The 19,705-nt window shown below is 43.6% G+C and overlaps 1 protein-coding gene across 3 annotated transcripts in view; it reads right to left on the bottom strand.

The window, feature by feature from the left end:
- Positions 1-19,705, bottom strand: part of nos1apa (nitric oxide synthase 1 (neuronal) adaptor protein a) — a 210,436-nt gene that overhangs the window by 131,313 nt on the left and 59,418 nt on the right. The window contains exon 3 of one of the 3 annotated variants that reach the window (XM_083767702.1): positions 5,707-5,805. In XM_083767702.1, coding sequence (XP_083623828.1) covers positions 5,707-5,805 — 99 coding nt within the window. The remainder of the gene's footprint in view (positions 1-5,706; positions 5,806-19,705) is intronic. The other 2 variants (XM_083767703.1, XM_083767704.1) reach the window with 2 other exon arrangements.

Below are 19,705 nucleotides of genomic sequence, written 5' to 3'. Positions count from 1 at the left end.
CCCCAAAAATGATACTGCGATCTACTCTCAAATCCTCTCTAAAGAAATAACATTTTTTTTTTAGAGTATAAAAGTGGAACCAGTTTGAGAACCAGTACCTTATACATTGTAAGGTACTGGTTCTCAAAGTGGTTCCACGTTATTGTAAGGCTCCCAAAGATAATACAGAAAGGTTTTTTTTTTTTTATGTACGTAAAACAGATGGTTGACCTTGGCTTGAGCCAAAATGAAATTATTCGAATAGATTTGTGCTGAACATCATGGAAGTGTGTTTGTATGCACTACTACCCATAAGCAGATACACCGTGAACAGATGTAGAGCACTTCTACCATGTCACAGTTTGCAACTAACTAACCCTGCTGCAGGTGTGATTAATATCCAGCACACAAGCAGCTGTGATGGGAGTACCCCACCCCACTAGACAACTTAATAACCCCAATTACACGTCTACTCTCAAAGTCACCTCTCCTCTCCAGTATCCAAGCCAGGTTCCTTCCTCGCTTCTGATCCGATATGGGTTCTGATGGACGAGAGACTGTCAAATCTTTACTGGTAAAATGAAAGCATTTCATTTTTATCATCAAAATTTGCCTAATATTAATATCCACATCATCTCCATCTTCATCCGTCTCTGGATCTCTCTCCCTCTCTCTCTCCCTGTGATTGAATCTACTTCAATTTAATGTTGCAAAACAAAATGTCAGTCTTCTATTACACAGCAATTATTCCCCTGTATTGATTTCCATCTCTGCTAAGCACCACTGCCATAATCGCTCCAATAGAACACACGCATGCACGCACGCACGCGACTGACGGTCATACTGACATTCGTGGCAGGGGAGAGAGAGCCACGCGACCCAGCCAAACAGGTGGAGGCTACACATGGTTCCTCTGTCCCACAACCTTTAATTCTGCTCATGCCATGAGCCTCATGGCACCAATTAGTCCCCACATCAGGCTATGGATTATTGACTTCAATTTACCCATGACTGCCAATAGAACAACAGACGGGGACATTAACCCCGGCCATCTATAGTCTCCCAAAGAGAGAGAGGAGAAAACAATTCACTGCAGTCCCTTTTGATTTATACACATGGTGTCCACAGTTGTTATCTAACTCTGAGAGTACAAATGGAACCAAATGGACCCGTCTCCAAATAGAGACATTAACAGTTCTTTACAGTGTATGGCACTATGGTCGCTCACTGAAAATGAAGTATGAATCAGTAGGAATTTGGTTGTCTCCGCAGGGCTGAAGGCATGGCCGAGACTATGTTTTGCACCCTGTCCGTCCGTCCGTCCGTCCGTCCGTCCGTCCATGTGTGCGTGTGTCCGTCTGTGAACAGCTAATCTCTAGCACCGTTGGCTTGATCATCACTGGCAAGACTCATCACTGGCAAGACTCATCACTGGAACAAGAACATCTGAACATATCACCCCGTACTGGCCTCACTACACTGGCTCCCTGTTCCTTTTAGAATTGATTTTAATACTGACTTTTAAATCTATGAATGGCCTGGCACCGCAATACCTAGCAGATCTTCTTAAACCCCACCAGCCTGTTCGCCAATTAAGGTCCTCTACCTTAGCCCTACTAGAGGTGCCTAAAACAAAGATGGTGACAAAAGGGGATAGGGCCTTTTCAAGCAGGGCTCCCATGCTCTGAAATTATGTATTATTATTATTGATCGCAGCATAACTGTGCCAATCTTTGCAAAACAACATTGATGGCCCACAATAACCTGCCTGCCCTGACGGAGCCCGACCTGTGCTCCAAGGAGCAACCTTTTCTAGTTTACTAGTGATGCACCGACACTGCTGCTCACTTTTTTTAGTAGTTTGTAGTTTGTACAGAGCAAAATAGTGTTGTACATGTACAAGGTCGGAAAGGTCCTGCAGTCGATGTTAAATTCATTACTCGGGGGTCCCGCAGGAGACGGCCGACCTCCACAACCCCACAACCAACCGCTGGATGTCTGGGGCGGTAGAAGAACAAGTGCCTCTCCTCAGAAAACAGCGAAGTGGTCGATGCAGATTGATGGAGTGGGATAAAAACAAGAAATGAGAAAATAAAAAAACTAAGTGTATGGGATATGGACAGGACTACAAAATAGAACCCCCGTAAACTCTTCTGTACTGGTTTTATCTCCTGCCACTTCCTCGGTGCTTCTCGTCGCTCTTGTCTTGTTGGCTCCGTCTCGGTGGATTCCAGCCGTGCAGCCTTCCTTCCTCGTTTCGCAAAACACTTGCTCGTGATCAAAGTCTCCCTTGAGGCTTCACCTCTCCTCTCTCTTCTTCTTCTCCTCTCCTCCTTTCACCTGCTTCTCTATCCCCACGTATAGCTTTCCTCGCCTCCTTCCCTTTCTTCCCTTCCTCTCCTTCTTTATCGGGCCTGAACCGACATATCTGCCGTTATTTGACTTAGTATGCATGTGATGCGAGTGGCGTGGTTTGGTTTGGAAACCACTTTTAACCGAATCTGGCCCAGAACGAGATAACTTTGTGGAAAGCTATTGTATCCAACTATGCCATTCACGAGATTTGATTAATAAGCATTCATCCAGCAATAAAAATAATATTTTAGATTTTATTTGATTTTATATATTTTTTTACTCACATGGTAGAAACACCTACAGTACATCCCGATCCGACGTGCACGTGGCCGCACGCACGCTTAATAGTCATTTTTCTGAGACAAACTGAGATCTTTGGGACCTTATAATACCTTAATCATTGATCGTGCTAAGAAAGTTAATCCATCACACGTTGCTACACAGCCTAGAATGAGGATTTGTCTTAAAAAAAATGGCTATCCGTTCCGGGTCAGTCGAGCTCTACTTTCATCCCTTCCAACTGATTTCTTTGGTCTCGTCTCCATCACCTTCCCCTCTGCTGATCCTCCTCTAATTACATTACGTCGTCACCTCCTCGTACCGCCAGCCAGACAATGACCTGAACACACAGCTTCCTGAAGACCAGGAGACGACAGGGCTTACATAGGGCTGTGTCGGAGACTTATGTGAGAAGGATAAAGACCAACAGGGCTTTGGGGGTCTGGAGAGAAGCATAAGACAGCGGAATTTTCATTTCCTGGTTTGTACCGGAAATGAAAACCGGAGCGAAACCGGAGTGTTACACAGAGGGAAACTGGATACCAAGCTGAGCACCCGAATTAATTGATATTTTAAAAAAAAGGCGTCATTATGGCATCAGTGGCAACGGGGCACATTAAAGAAAGGCGTCAGGAGGCGCCACGTGGCACGGAGTGAGTGGAGGACAATCCATGTTATTGTTAGGCTATGAAAGCAACAGCTAGTGGTGATTGCAAATCTGACATGACTGCACGACAGAAGGTTATTATAGTTAACTATAACTAACGAAAAAACGAAAACTAGAATTAAAAAAACATTTTAGTTAACTGAAACTAAACTGAAACTAAAATAAATTAAAAAACGATAACTAAACTAAAACTGTATTGTGTGTTCACAAAACTAACTAAAACGAACTGAAATGATAGACAAAATGGCATTCGTTATCGTTTTTTTATCAATATTTATATGCCTTACGGACATTTAGAATATAAACCTTTTAAATGAATTCGGTTCTTTTCCTTATTTCCCGAGCCGTTTTTACGGCACTTTTCAGCACCGTAAGGCAGCATGTCACAACGCTTTACGACCCGTGTTTACATTCTGCAGTGCAGCCCTTAGAGTATAGATATATAACTCTATGGTGCAGCCCCGTGGTCGCTTCAAGTTTTAATGCTGCTGCTTGCATCTCGCAAAAATGGCAAAAGTTGGCAGAAAGAGTGGCCAGACGTCCGGTTTCACGCCGGACAGTCCGGTTTTAGAACCACCTGTCCTCCTCCCAACTCAACCTCTGGCCGGACACATAATTGTCCGGTTTTGTGTGATATACAGTGCTTGTGTCATAACTGTCATTTACGTTGTCTCTGTATTAAAATCTCCGCAGAGCTGCTCAGCTCCGCAGCGAGCCAGCCACACTCCCTCTGTCTTAAAAAGAGAGAGGAGACGTTGCCATGTCCGCTTAATTATAAGCGACTTTGGCCTTGTTTTATAAAATAGCCTACTAAGCCTAGTCAGGCTTCTTTTGGGCTTGTTTTCATAGACATGGTTGCTTGTTTCTCTTCCAAAACCTGTCAACACTGCCAGTGGGATGGTCTGTTTGTTTTTTGTGGAATGTGTGTTCTCACAATCACTTTAGTATAGTTAATGCAGGGATAAATAAACCAAAAATGCAAAATGAAAAACTACATTTAATGAGCAATATGGCTCGACATCATAAAGAAAGGGAGGCTAAAGCACTGTGAACATAGGCTACTGGCTTCATTCTATGTCCCACACCGATGACCATAAGACTGTATAAAAAACCCCACAAGAAAGAGATTCAACATAAAACATATCTAAACATGAAATAAAATAAATTGATTATAAAAGGAATGACCTTTGTGGTACCCCATCATTTAAAAAGGTTAATTGAATTAGCAAATATATGTTCTCTGTGGACATACTGCTGGAGATGATGGTGGTGAAAATCAGGTGCGTGCAATAGTATAGTAATAATAATAATATCTGGAATTTTATAGCGCTTTTCTAAACACTGTGTGTGTCTGTTTGGGGGGGGGGGGGGGGGGGGCTGGGGAGAGAGCCCCGCAAAAGTGTCCTCCTTTCTGAGGTCTTGCAGGTGGCCACCACAGCCCAATATGGGATTTCTTCGAATATGACTGTGTGGGAGATGCAAGCAAGTGCCTTGTGGATGAGGATGGGAAAATATGCGAAGTATGTCATGGTTGATTGTCCAACAGAGACTGAATATATATACTTTTAAATGGTATCTTTTGTTGAGTTTTTATTACACAATACATGCTCTGATCTTTTTTAATCCTATACTTCGTTACAAATAAACCAAAGTACGAAAAAACTAAAACTAAACTAAAACTAAACTAAAACTAAACTAAAACTAAGCATTTTCACAAAATAAAAACTAAACTAAAACTAGCAAACCCGCTCTAAAAACTAACTAAAACTAACTGAATTAGAAAAAAATATGTCAAAACTAACTAAAACTAAACTATAATGAAAAAACCAAAACTATTATAACCTTGACGACACGACACGTGCACTCAGCGTAGGCTACACACACACACACACGTGCACTCAGCGTAGGCTACACACACACACACACACACACACACACACACACGTGCACTCAGCGTAGGCTACACACACACACACACACGTACACTCAGTGTAGGCTACACAGACACGTGCACTCAGTGTAGGCTACACAGAGTAGACAGAGGTGTATCACGATATGTGCTCCTCGTTTGGTCCATTAAAGAATTGTCAACATTGACTGGTAGCTACATCGTTAGTTTTTCTATGATATGAACAGGTTATTTTGTATCAGAGATGCAGGACGTGAAACAAATCGTGCTTTGCTTCTTTGGAGTATAATTGTCTGACCTTCATGAGCTCCACAATAATATGTCATGGTGATGCAATTCATATTTTGGCTCCATTGGTTTTGAAATGTTAATATTGTGGTGACAAGCGACACGGTGAGTACAGCAACATTTTCACTCAAGGAGGCACGGCAGTAGCTAACTGATAATTGCCATGTGTCTCTCTCTACACTGTCCTTTCAAAATAAAACAAAGAAAAAATATATATATGATCACTGACACTCACTTTTTTCTTTTTCCTCAGGTTGATTTTCACGCCATCCACCGATACCACAATGTTGACCTTCTTTTTCTTGATGTTTTTCACTTTGAACTCGTACTGCAGAGAGGGAGAGAGGGAGAGAGGGAGAGAGGGAGAGAGAGAGAGAGAGACATTAAGATTAGTGGAGGGTCATGGGGACAAGGAGCGAGTCACACCCGGCCAGGCAGTAAGCACAGCTCGGGGACATTCTGTAAGATCATTCAACCCTGGAAGCAGAGACAGACTAGAAAAAGTGCCCTTCTGGGCACAGGTCTCCACCAGGTTATCCACAGATCCGTGCAGTTAGAGGTAAAAACACTTTTCGGCCAGTTATAGCGCCACCTTGAGGCTGAGTTGAAATTGTTCATGTGGCATTTCGTCCTCGGCCTAGTGGGAATGTGCGTGCACAATTTCACGGAAATCACGCGATGTGTTCATGATTTGCAGCATTTTGTTTGAAACTGAGCACTCCTGTGAACTTTGGAAGCCAATCTTAACCAATCAGGATGGAGTCTGAGAAATCTGAAAGACCCGTTTGGTTGAATGGCTCTAGAGAGACTGTGTACCAATTTGCGTGATGTTTGGACAAAATCTGTAGGTGTACTGTGCAAAAACTTGTTTTGCACAAAGCAGCCTCCTGGTGGCGCTATAACAGGCCGTTCTGGAAAGTTTGGGGCAGAGGTTCATGGTTGGCATCCAGGGAGTGTGTGTGCAAAATTTGGCATCGACCGGGTTAACGGTGGCTGAGATTAGCTGGTCACGGACGGACGGACGGACACACGGACACACGGACACACGGACGGACGGAGTGCAAAACATACTCTCCCCATGCCTTCGGCTGGTGGAGACAATAACACGGTTCTATACAGAAGAAAAGAAAAAAAAGATATGTACCTAAACAGATGTCTCCATAACCACTTTTACTGTCCCCTATCACTTCCATAACATCCGTGTCAGTATGCTGTTTTGTACACATTGTAATAATAGTATTAGTGCTATACATGTCACCAAAAGTATGGCACCGACTGCCACACATTGTATCAAGGTTCCTGCCGCACTGTTATGCCACACCCAAGAGGACTTCCGTTGGAAAGTCCTACTATGCTGAGGAAGAACAACATGGGTGGATAAAAGGGGACCAGTAGCACTCCCATGTACACCAGTTAACAATCAGCCCCTAATCATTGCCCCTGCAGCGGGGCTACTTGGTCACTAGTAGAAGGCTGTGGTTGCACTGGGAGGCTCTCAGTTAAATACCATTTTGACCTGAGATCAGATTCTAAAAATGTCTGTTTGAAAATGACAGTGCTCTGAAAAGGCAATGTTTCTATGTCAGTCGTTCTTCGATTTTTCAAAAAATAGCAGACCTACAAGCTTGTAGCGCGCCACTCGGTGGCGCACTATGAGATTGTAGATCTGCTATTTTTCAATAGCTAAAGCATAGCATAATGCTAACACCAAAAGGGGTTCCCACCCAAAATGGGTTAAACTGTATACTGTAAATGTGGGGCAGGTTACACAGTTTGTTGTTGGCCATCTCATGAACCTCAAATGACGTCACATTGTAGGCTCTACAGAGCCGAACAGACTTTTATTTGGATCTAAAATAGGAGTATGAATGGGCCCTAAGGCTTGGTTGTAAAAAAGAAGCCTGTGAGGTTGGCCCAAGGCAGTGGTTCCCAAACCTTTTAGCCCGTGACCAAAACGAGATATTAAATGTTTCCCCGGGATCCAAACTAGTGAAAATAGCAGATCTAAAAGCTCACGACATGATGCTTCGCGTACCGTTGTGAGCTTGTAGATCTGCTGTTTTCACAATTAATTTGACTTTCCTTGATTTCTTCATGAAATTAATGGGAAATCATTGGATTTGTTTTTAATTCATGAAAGAAATGTGGGAATGTTTTTTGAGTGGTGCAACCACTCCAAGGAACAACAATGTCCGTGTTCACCTATGCGTTCACCTATGTGACGTTAATGAGCACCAGTATAATGAGTACCAGTACCAGCGCTGTTGTGCCAGAAACAGAGAGAGGGATAGTGCTGCATTGTTGCCTGCTAATGAGAGAGAGAGAGAGAGAGAGAGAGAGAGAGAGAGAGATGGGTGATTTCTTTTTTAGAGTTTGGAAATAATAATGAAAAACACAATGTAGGAAACAAAAAAAGAAAGGGGCCCATAAATATAAATGATATGAGATAAATGTGTCCGCGACCCACATATGGGTCCTGACCCACTGTTTTGGAACCGCTGGTCTAAGGAGGTCCATGGTTGGTCAATTCAACCAATTGTTTTGAGGGGCGCCATTCCCTCCTATGCACAGCTTTGTGTGTTTGTGTGTATGAGCACGGAATGTGCTCAGCTGATTGGCTGAGCATGGAATGTGATGTATGATGCTAAGAGTGCCCCTCACTTCACTAATGTGATATTTATTTTTCTTATCCATTTTTCAATAGTTGTGCTTCACATATTATTCCACTGCTGGCTGCAAGAGTGATAATGTGTTTAAAAAAAAAACTATTGTGTTTAAATGTAGCTGTCTGTGTGCTTTTGCAAACTGCGTCTCTGGAAAAAAGACATTTCCGCAAACTGTGTAAGTGGAAATGAACCTGCCAGAGTGGGTAAAGGAAATCATGTGGCTTTTCTCTGGAACAGTTTTCCTGAGATGTACTTTAATAAAGCACCAGCAGAACTTGATATGGCAATGAAACCTTCTTACATAAATGAAACTATACGAAGGAAGGATAGAAGGAGGAACAGAATAACAGCCAAATAGTGTCGATAACGATATAACTTTTCACAGTTCTGTATTAAATGACTCCTATTTTGCTGTGTCTAGGACTTTTGTAGAACCGTGAACTTTACAGCAACTTCCACGGAGCATATCTAACACACTGTGTGCTGACAACTCAGTCTTATTTACGGCAACAACAAAAGGCCTTCCCTCTAGACTCGCAGCAAGCGTATTATTTGCAGCACGCCTCTGGGACTGGTACTTACAAAGGAGGGGTACGGCAATTCGGTATCATTGAAAGAAGGAATTCTGAACTTTATGGACTTGCTGGAGGTGCGGTGAGGACAATAAGTGTACCGGGGGTACACTTATGGGAGTGCCCTAGGGTACAGAATAATCATTAATGCAAATCAGACCAGAATATTCCTTATACACCTGCTCTGTTTACTCTGGGTGATCCATCGCCATTAAAACTTCTCCCCATACTGTCTTAGTATACATATGCGCTTGGTCGTGTAAATTAATTTTAAATTTAAATAATTTGTTTTCTTTTTTTTTAATCTAGTCTATCCTTGTTTTATATTGTGTTTTTGTGCTCATACATAATCCATGCATACGTATTCTGTTGTAGCTTGTGTTTTTTTTCCTTCGTCGATTTGTTAAAAAAACACCTATACTACTACTAGGAAAGGGCACATTCGACAGAGACAGAAATGAAATAATAACCATTACTGACTGGCAGCACATTCTGATGTAGACACAGCTGTGGTCACTTGCACCTGTCTTCCAAGGTGTGTGTGTGTGTGTGTGTGCAGACAACTCTCCAGGCATGAATACAGGTCTTCCACCAGTGCCATTTTGCCAGCTAGGCTAAATCAATACAGCACTAACAAGGCATGAGCGCAGTGGTACTGGCATGTGAAAACCAGGCATCACTGTCACACAGGTGCTAAATCACCACACACACACACACACACACACACACACACACACACACACACACACACACACACACACACACACACACACACACACACACACACACACACACACACACACACACACACACACACACACACACACACACACACACACACACACACACACACACACACACACACACGTATTTATAGATGCATCCAACAGCGACAGAACACAAACTAAATATTGTATCGGAATGTGTGGAAGGCCACTGTGGGGAGTGTTGGAGACAGGACAGCTCTCGTAGTAGCCATTGATGTCCTGGGGCTCGTTATTCAGCCAATGTGACATGAAGCCATTTTTTTTTTACCCGAGATCAGATTCTAAAAATGTCTTCTATACATCCCGACAGTTTTCTGAAAAAGCTATGTCGCTCTTCAATTTTTCAAAAATAGCAGACCTACAAGCTATGATCTGCTATTTTTCAATAGCTAAAGCATAACCTATAATAATGCCAACACAAAAAGGGGTTCCCGCCCAAAATGGGTTAACACTCACAAGGTGAAAGGTGACCTCGTTAGGACCAACATGTCATAACCCAAACCAATGCCAGGAGGACATCTGTAAATATTTAGATACATATCCATTCCACATTGGTGTCGTGTGTTCCGTATTGGATACTGTGATAATCAGATATATATATTTTTTGAAGATATTTTTTGCGGCTTACGCCTTTTATTGGCTTTTTGAAGGGACAGACAGTAGGCTGACAGGAAACGGGAGAGTGATGGGGGAAGACATGCAGTAAAGGCCGTGTCGGGCTCGGGAGTCGAACCCGCGGCACACTGCGACTGGATTACCAGTCGGGTGCCCAGACGGTTACGCCACCGCCTGGGCGAGAATCAGAATTGTCCTCAGGCTATATAGACACCTCACTGACAATTCACACTAGAGCGGTTTAATGAGATATAATATATAATTTAATGTTCCACACTAATGATGAGCGGATTTGTCACAGGAATGACACGCCAGCCCTCTGCTGAACGAACACGGTCACAGTGTGGTCAGCGGACACAGTTCATTTAAAAAGCATAAATCAGAGCGCTCCTGTCCCCACGCTGCACTGTCCCTGCTGGTACGCTGAGCATTGTTCAGTTCAGCAGCAACGATAAAGACATCAAAAAGAAGAGGAAAAAATGCTGACCTATTAACTACCAGATGTACAGTATGTCTCGCTGCGTTTAGCTTCCGTCACGATCTTTTCAGAGGGTACTCTTATTTTGAAGACAAAAACAAACCAACTCACGGGCCATGAACCCGTTAGTAAAAACCTGGCTGTGGTAAACTGTCCCGCGATCTTATTTAACCCATTCTGACCTGAGATCAGATTCATACGAGGTTTCCGCCGGACACACACTGGTCTGATGAACCCATTCTGACCTGAGATCAGATTCTAAAAATGTCAGTCGCTCTTCGATTTTTCAAAAATAGCAGACCTACAAGCTTGTATCGCGCCACTCGGTGGCGCGATATGAGCTTGTAGATCTGCTATTTTTAAATAGCTAAAGCACGACATGATGCTGACACCAAAATGGGTGCCCGGTCAGAATGGGTTAAATTCACCCAAAACAGAAATGTTGTAATCGCGATCATGCCGACCATCAACGCTTTAGTTATGAGCCATGAATAAAGCTTGTTTGAGTAAAACACAGTTTGGGAAAATAATCTGTGTTAAATGGATAAGAACAAAATCAGTTAACCCACGGAGGCACTTTTTCACTCCCGGTTAATTTACTATCGATCGCCTAGCAACCCAGAGCTATTCATACAGTGGTGAAGAGCACAGTCTAACTTCATAAAAAAATATCCCAAAAGTCGTAAAAGTCGTCCTTGGCAGAGTGGGTGCGTTTGCATTAGGGTTGGGATTCGGAACCGGGTCCATTTCAGACCCGGTTCCGACATTGCGGATCCGGAGCCGGTTCCATCGTTTTTTTATTAACGGTTCCCCAAACGGATCTCATCAGTTGTCATTTAGCTCCGCTGTGTCTGTGCCTGCATGCAAGCAGAGCCTGGGGTGACGTCACCCCACCTACATGAGTGAGTGGGGTCGGGGAGGATACGCCCACTGTTCTGTGCATTCAGCGACCGCTGTGGAGCGAGTGGGACAGTATAAGTATGTCGCCAAAGTGTGGTTAACAGAGAGGGAAATGACTGAGGCTGAGCAGTGAGCATGCAAAGTGCAATAAATGCGAGAGTTGCTAGCAAAGGTTGTTGCAACTTGTACCACGTGAACATAGAGGAAACATCTCAAAATCAATATGCCTACACATCGCGTTTGAGAGCCATGCGGAAAGCCGTGCCTGCTCTCCCCGCAGCTTCACCACAGCCAGCGGGGGACGATCTGATGCAAGGCTGGTTTACTTTCCCCAGGCTAGTAACGTAATGGAAAATAAAAACTACTAACGTGCTTTTAATTTGGCTCTAAATTAATTGCGTGGCTGTTGAGAGCCCAGCGTTTAGGTGCATATACCGCCATAGATTGATTACTTTATAAACAATTTGCAGAAAAAAAGCACAGGAACGTAGCCTACAGTTCAATACAAGGTCTGCTATAATCCAAGAAAGCACTATGGCTTGTTTCCATTAGGGTAAGGGGTCCTTCATATTAAATTAATTTGAACATTAAAGACAACATTTGTCACTACAACAATATCAATATTGTGTACTGTATATTTAATATACAGTACAAATTGCAACAATGATATTGTTGTGGTGCCTAGCTGCTGCTGCTGGTGGTGGTGAAGTTTAAATAATAGTGCCACCTCATAATTGTAAAGTGCATTTTCAATAATTTAATTAATTAATTTGTGTTTATTATGTACTTGGTTAGGTTAGTTATAATATAAGCATAATCTATGTCAGAAAAACGGGGAAAAAAATAATATTAGGATCCGTTAAGGGAACCGTTAGGAACCGGAACCGTTAAGAGGGATCCGGGAAGGATCCGGAACCGTTAAAATCCTAACGAATCCCAACCCTAGTTTGCATGCGCGTGCAGACTGTGCACGAAAGAACAGACGGGTTCATTTTCCCCACACAGGTTCTCATAGGAATAAAGGATTGAGCAATTTCAAAATTCCCACAGTAGTTGGGCGAGGAGATCCCTCTTGGTCTATTCTACTGCCCAGTGCAGAGGTGAGTTGTGAGTTGAAATTGGATTCCATGGGAAGACCTGCCACTTTTACATTAAAGGTCACTCACATAGACACACACACTGTCTGGAAAAGAAATAACTTATGTATGGGGCTCTGTCCGTCTCTCTGTGTATCTGTCCATCCGTGTCTCTCCGTCTGTCAATCCACAGGCAATGGATTTATTTATTTATCTTTTATCCTGCCAATTTAGCCGGTGCCAATTCCCCCATGTGTCTAGCGCCTGTCACTCACTGCCAACTCGTACCGTTGTTGTGGGGGGGGAGAGAGGAGAGGGTAATCTCCCCTGACACACAGAGTCCTTAGTCTCTGCTTTTCACCCCCAGTGAGATGTTCCACTGTGAGGACGTAACGAGTGGGGGTAAAACATGCAGAATGCCAGAGTTAGGGTTTCTGTGTGGGGCCGTTTGGCCACCAGGATTAAATTAATTCGGCAGAGGAATAAACCTCGTTTCGACCAGAAATGTAATCTGGGACAAGGAATTGGAGATACAGGCGATCGAAAGAAACAGAGTGGCTGCAGGTGCGTGCAACATTCAAGATGGCGCGCTCCATTGCTGTTGACATGACCTAGCAGCAAGTAGCAACCCAATGCTAAAGTAGCATCATGAGTTGATCGATCATAGATTCATAAGCACTATAAAAGACCAATTGCCGTACGTCAATTTATTTATACGCCCCTTTATTCTTTGTTTCCTACATTTTGTTTTTAATCGTTACTTTTTCATTAAGACATTTTCAATAAGCATTCCCAAAAAAAGCAATTAAAAGTTTTTTTCTTCAGTAATTCCTTGAAGAAATCAAGAAAACGAAAAATCTAAGAAATTCTATGAATTAGAAAACAAACGTTTCAGAAGTAGTGAAAATAGCCGATCTACAAGCTCACAATGTGGCGCGAAGCAACGCATTGTGAGCTTGTAGATCTGCTATTCTCCCTAGTTTGGGGGGGGTCGGCAAACGTCCAATTTCTATGTTGGGTCTGGAGCTAAAAAGTTCACCTGTCCAAGCCAGAGGCACAAACTTCAAGCCCTCCTCCACAGCGGTTTAGCCCTGTGGCCTGTGCCACGCAGCCCGGCAGCCGGACACGCCAGACAGTTTATTTGTGGACAACCTGTGTTTATCTTCGCTCCCGTCTTTCTTTCGTCATTCACCAGGCTATATATTCAGGTATAGGACGGTCTGACAGTCTGATCCCGTCAGTAAATACCATCTGTCTGGCCAGAGCATGGTTGTGTTTGCAAATCAGCGAGCCAATCTGTCCATCCGTCTGTAAATGTCAAGACGTTTCTGTCATTCAGTCAGCATTGGTTTCCGACGGTCAGACTCGGTGTGGTGAGTGTGTGATGTTTAAACAGAGCTGAATCCTATTTAAAATGGGTTGTGAAATCAGATGACCCACCTCTAGTTCTCTACCAGGTGCAAAATGAGCAAAGCAGTGGTGAGAGGAGAGGAAACTACAAAAAAAAAAAAAACTACACACAGTAGTGTGTAGTTCTGGGTGTTAAGTTAAAACACGGGGTAATTTAATGTAGAACAGCTTCCCTCCCAATAACGAGTTACACGAGTTATGTTTTCATTGTTTAATTCGCGTTTATGCATTATAAGACTTACAGCCAGTTACCGGTCACCAGAAATGTCGGGAGCAATGCGGTTCAAACAGAGTCACAAATAACATCCAAACTTTGGACGGCTGACGATCAGCAAGGACAGCTCTCCTAGATTCCCACTGACGGCCAAGCTACACCAGGATTTTTGGTGCGTAATGGCGCAAAGATCGCCCAGTGTAGCCCGGCCGTTATGGAGGTTTGAAAATCATGCTTTGAACCGAGGTAAATGGAGAGGAGTTGTGACGTCCCATAGCTGGTGATGACGGAGGCGTTGCATAGCAACCCGGATCAATGTTAAAAGCTGCATTGGGGCTCAACCACTATATACACGGAGTATACGAGGGGGGTACGAACATGTACCTTATCAGCCATGTACTGGCTGATAAGTAACGTCCCATAGCTGGGGGGTGCGAATATATTCGTACCTCGCAGAGAAAGAATTAAGAATGCACAGCGAGATAGCCTGAAGGGTAGCACAGTTAAATATAAGATCATATTGAATTGCGCATCATTCACCATTGCAATATCATTGCAGCAGTCCCACTGCACCCATCTCTGTGCCCATGTCTTTCAGTCAGTTACAGCCTGTCTGACTGTGTGCTTGTTGTGTGGGTTTGCTCTACACGTATTATACAGTATAATGTACAGGATCCTATACACACAGGACAGCACATATTATTGTCATGCATGTCACAGCAACCACGCTCGAAACAAGCTGTCTTGCTGGCCAATTATAAAACATGCAACACTGCACTGCTGTAAGGTTAATGTATCGAGTCAATATGACAGGAAAACATGATGGGAGAGTAGCGAAGCGTACACTCGTGTGTGTGTGTGTGTGTGTGTGTGTGTGTGTGTGTGTGTGTGTGTGTGTAAACTCTTTCAGCTGTAGCAACCTTGAGTCAGTCAATTTAGTCGATGTGGGATATAGAAGATTGAACGAGATATATTCCAACTTCCAAGGTGTTCTCTTGTGTACAGTACGTGTGCGTGTGCACAGTTTGTGTTTTTCTGTGGCTACTACTTTAGCAAAAGACTCTTCTGGGGTTCACACAAAAAGGAATTGACATGAAAACATATCACATGACAGATGAAAACTTTAAATAATATGGCCATTATATCTATATTACATGTACAGTACTCTGATATGAGACTACCGGTAGATATTATCACAATATTGCTATTGCGGTATTTGGTCAAAGCACAATGTGATATTTGGTTTTTATATTTGATAGATCATCCAATTTTTTGTAAATAACTACTTGGAGCGTGCCCTGTGCACGTGTGGCATCATTGTACGAAGGCTGAGGTCAGAGCCCAGTCAGCATTGCTCCATGAGAGAGTGAGAGACGCATTAATACTGAGAGAAGCTGAGGTTAGCCAGCAATCCAATCACTTCCTTCACCCCACGTTACAACTATGTGCTGACCACAATACTCGCTGCTGCTGCTATGTGTGCGTGCGTGAGCGTGCATGTGCGACTGTGCGTGAGTCAGAAAAGCTATTCGGCTGACATGAACAATTACAATTTGAGAATAAAATCAGTTTAGCTTTTCTGTGCTGCTGATTGTGAGAAACAAGCTTTTATAGCTTGTATAGCACTTTTCAAAACAAAGTGCATGTTTTACAGAAAAGCAAAGCAGCAAGAACAGAGATAAATAATTAAATTACTTAATAATAGAGATCGACTATATGATCTGACCAGAAGAGGAAATAAAAGATTGTTCAAGGGAGGAATAAAACAAGACAATTAGGACAGACAATCAGGGAAATAAAATAGATCAAGTGGATAATAGATCAAATGTGGGGAGAAAAAGAGAGCGGGACAGAAATGCAATAATACAATGTTCTGCTCTTAGGAGAGTATGGCCCTGTCCACAGTCAAAGCAATCCATCAATAAACCAAGCAAAGCAAACCCAAGCGAAATGTGCCTTTCTTCAGAGATTTGTGTATACATGAGAAACTAAGATGGAGTGGGGTTTGTGCGTCTAAAGTACGTGCGGACAGAGAAATGCACTCGTCTTCTACAACACAGACATGGATGTATTCCGTAGGAGAAGGTGTCAGGACTCAGGACGTGGTGGTGTCTGCTGCTACACTGACTGATTGATCTCCTTGGAGATTACTTACCACAGCAGCTATTTACGTAATAGATCTCAAACCTAGGCTCGCCTCGAATGTGCCGTAATGTGACAAATAGCATGGGCTCGTCTGCTTGTGTGTGTGTGTGTGTGTGTGTGTGTGTGTGTGTGTGTGTTCGTTCAGTCCCCACCAACCGAACAAGCTGTCCATTAGGAGGACATATGACTTCATCTCCGTTATCACTTACCACAACTGGAAGCAGCCGTGAATGTAATCTTCATTACCAGTATACATCAAATGAGTAGAGAATAGAGATACCGTACAGTCGAATCCCCAGTGATAATTTATTACTCTCCAAATGGACCCGGTTACATTTTGTAAACTCAGGTTTAAGGATACATTTACGCTGGGGATTTTTACTGTGTAGTCCAATGGTGAATTACATTGCAATAGGCTACGCTACAAACTATTACAAATACACTATATAAGCAGCTAATTTATGGTAGAAGCATTTAATAAACTTGATGTACAGTATATAATCTGAGATAAGATGTTGCATTTGCACCTGCATGTTTATGCGTACACGTCATCATGGCATGAATATAACAAGCAATGAATATCCTGTGCATTACCAAGAAAATATTTAACTTAGGCAAAAACTAAGTCAAGTTTGTTTTTGTTATACCGTAAACAGGATTATGCTGCACCTGTGCCAAGTCTGCCAACTCACCACCAGCACTACTTGACACCGACAAGTAATGATGGGTTGGGGCTGTGTGTGTGTGTGTGTGTGTGTGTGTGTGTGTGTGTGTGTGTGTGTGTGTGTGTGTGTGTGTGTGTGTGTGTGTGTGCGCGCGTGCGTGTGTAAAAAGTTAAAAACACAAAGAAGATGAATAGTGGAGACCAAGAATAGACTCACCTGTCTTCCCACTCAACGTTCGTTTCCACTACAGTTCCATTATTTCCTGATAAACAAGTCATTATTTCCTGAAGGTCCCTGCCTCCAGAGCCTCCTGCAATCCATCACCACGCCAACAAAGAAAGAAAGGCGACGCTGCCGACACAATGGTGTCTGTCCTCCGAACTAAATGCTATTTTCACTCACAGAAATATCAGCACCCGGGAGCCAGGCCGCCACGTTAAAAAGGTCTTTTTGCATTCCCAATGATGGCTAGCAAACGCATTCAGAGGCAAAGTTCACGCCGTTGCCACATTATACTACAGAGACACACACACACACAGACACACACACATACACACACGCAGTCACACACACACACACACACACACACACACACACACACACACACACACACACACACACAGGCATAGAGCAGGGCCAGTCAATTATAGTATTCACACTGGTATAGACAGACGGAGACCTTTTCAAAAGGTGCCAGCTCCTGAATTACACAACCTATTATTTAGCTCTTTGACAACGGCTGTTTTAAAGTCCTTATGGCGCTGTTCTGTTGTGCGAGTTCCACTCCATCTTGTTTATGGAGAACACGGTCTCTGCCAGCCTCGCGTCTGGACCCTGCTAAATCAGTCAGACCTTTCCTGACCTGGGCGCACACACCCACACACACACACACACACACATGCACACAACATGCACTTAATGCGCGTGCACACACACACACACACACACACACACACACACACAGAGTTGTGCTCATTCAATCCTAACCAATGCCATTGCCATGCCATGCAAAGTGTTGTACCCTGCCCTTCTTTTCTTCTTTATAATTATTAGTTTGGCCCAAAATATTGTGTTTGTTGTCATGATGTGTCACGATCCGAGTTGGCTTTGTTCGAGGCTCACAGATCTCGAAATAAATACTTTTTGAAATGTCTATGAGACAAATGCATGGGGAATTATTTCCTGGGCCAGTCGTCGTCATGAAAGGGGGCGGGACTGCGACGCTCTATAGAGGGTATGCGCGTGACATCATCATACGTGAAAGTATAAAATTACTGGCATCCAATTGGAGAGCCTTGGTTTCTTCTATAATAGACAGCTGCTCTAAAAAAGCCCTGTCCATCCGCTCAAATAGTGCCCACCCACTCAGTTAATTAGTATAATTATGCTGCTGCCATCTGGCCTTCGCTTGTGTGTCCCTATAGGACAACAAAAATCACACCTGTGTGAAGTGAGTGGTGCAACTCCGTGTGGGGGTCCCTGGGGGGTCCCCGGAACACCCATACCCAGGGGGCCGGGCCGGTTCCGGCGTGCCACCATCCGAAGCGGTTGAGGAATGACAGAGTTACCGTGTGGGGGTCCCTCTACTGTACTGTACTGGCACACCCGAAATCATCATATATACAGTTAATATGTGCGTGTGTCTTTGTGTGTGTGTGTTAGGTTGCGCACAAATGGTGAAAAACAACCATGCTGTTTTCGTGCTCAGACAAGCCAGCCAGCCACCCAGCCACCCACACACATAGCTCCGTAAGGGAGTTGTTACGAAGGAACGTAGTGCCTCTCTGACATCACAAACGGGACGTCAGGGTGACATCACCCCTGACATCCCAACACCATAAATATCAATGCTTACGCAAGTTACGACAGATTAAGCTAAGACGGACCCAGATCACGTAGCAGACCTCGGATACCATATCAAGATCTGCTACCGACCGCCGGTTCTACACTCGCGCTCAAGGAGAGAGATTCCTGTCTCTATCTCCTCGGCATTATCCCCGACCAGACACGGCCATATCTAGGTCTCGGTCATAGGAGTGGTTGCACCACTCAAAAAACAGGTACAAATACTCCTTTGTCCCTGCCTCGATCCGAGCAGTAAATGCTGCCGAAAGAAGGTAAAAAAACTAAAAGAAAGCGATGACGACGTTGATGATGTTGTTTTAGTACCTAGCACTTTGCTCACTTTGCTCTTGGCACTTTATGATGATGGCACTTTATGATGATGTCACTTTATGATGCTTCACTTTGCACTGTACTTGGTTGGCTACTCTTATTCCTTATCCTTTTAATCAATTGCACAGATGTGCAATGTGTGTTCAAACCTCCACGATCTGCTGTAAACCAAATTGCCGGGGGCATTAATAGAGAACTCGAACTTGAACTACAGTTAAAATATGGAGATAAGAGGTTTCATGGCCAACAGCAACGATAGACGCATTAGACGGAGAGAGAAAAGGGAGTGCGAGGTTGAAAGAGAGTGCCAAAGAGAGAAAGTGAGGAGTAGACAGAAAGGCAAGAGACGGAGATAGTCACTTAATGACCGTCTGACAGGGTCAGGAGGGGTTACACTCGCGCAAACATATTTTTTTTCACAGCATTTAAAAGCCATGAGCAGATTACCAGACCACTATTTTCTGCAACATGAAATTGAAATACCTCCGTCTCTTTCACTTCCATCTCACCCTCTAATTGTCTCCGTCTTATCCTCCCTGGCTCGC

The sequence above is a fragment of the Protomyctophum parallelum genome (assembly GCF_964188405.1).
Source record: "Protomyctophum parallelum genome assembly, chromosome: 6".
In the NCBI taxonomy this organism is placed as follows: Eukaryota; Metazoa; Chordata; class Actinopteri; order Myctophiformes; family Myctophidae; genus Protomyctophum; species Protomyctophum parallelum.
This window is presented reverse-complemented; position numbering and strand designations above follow the sequence as displayed.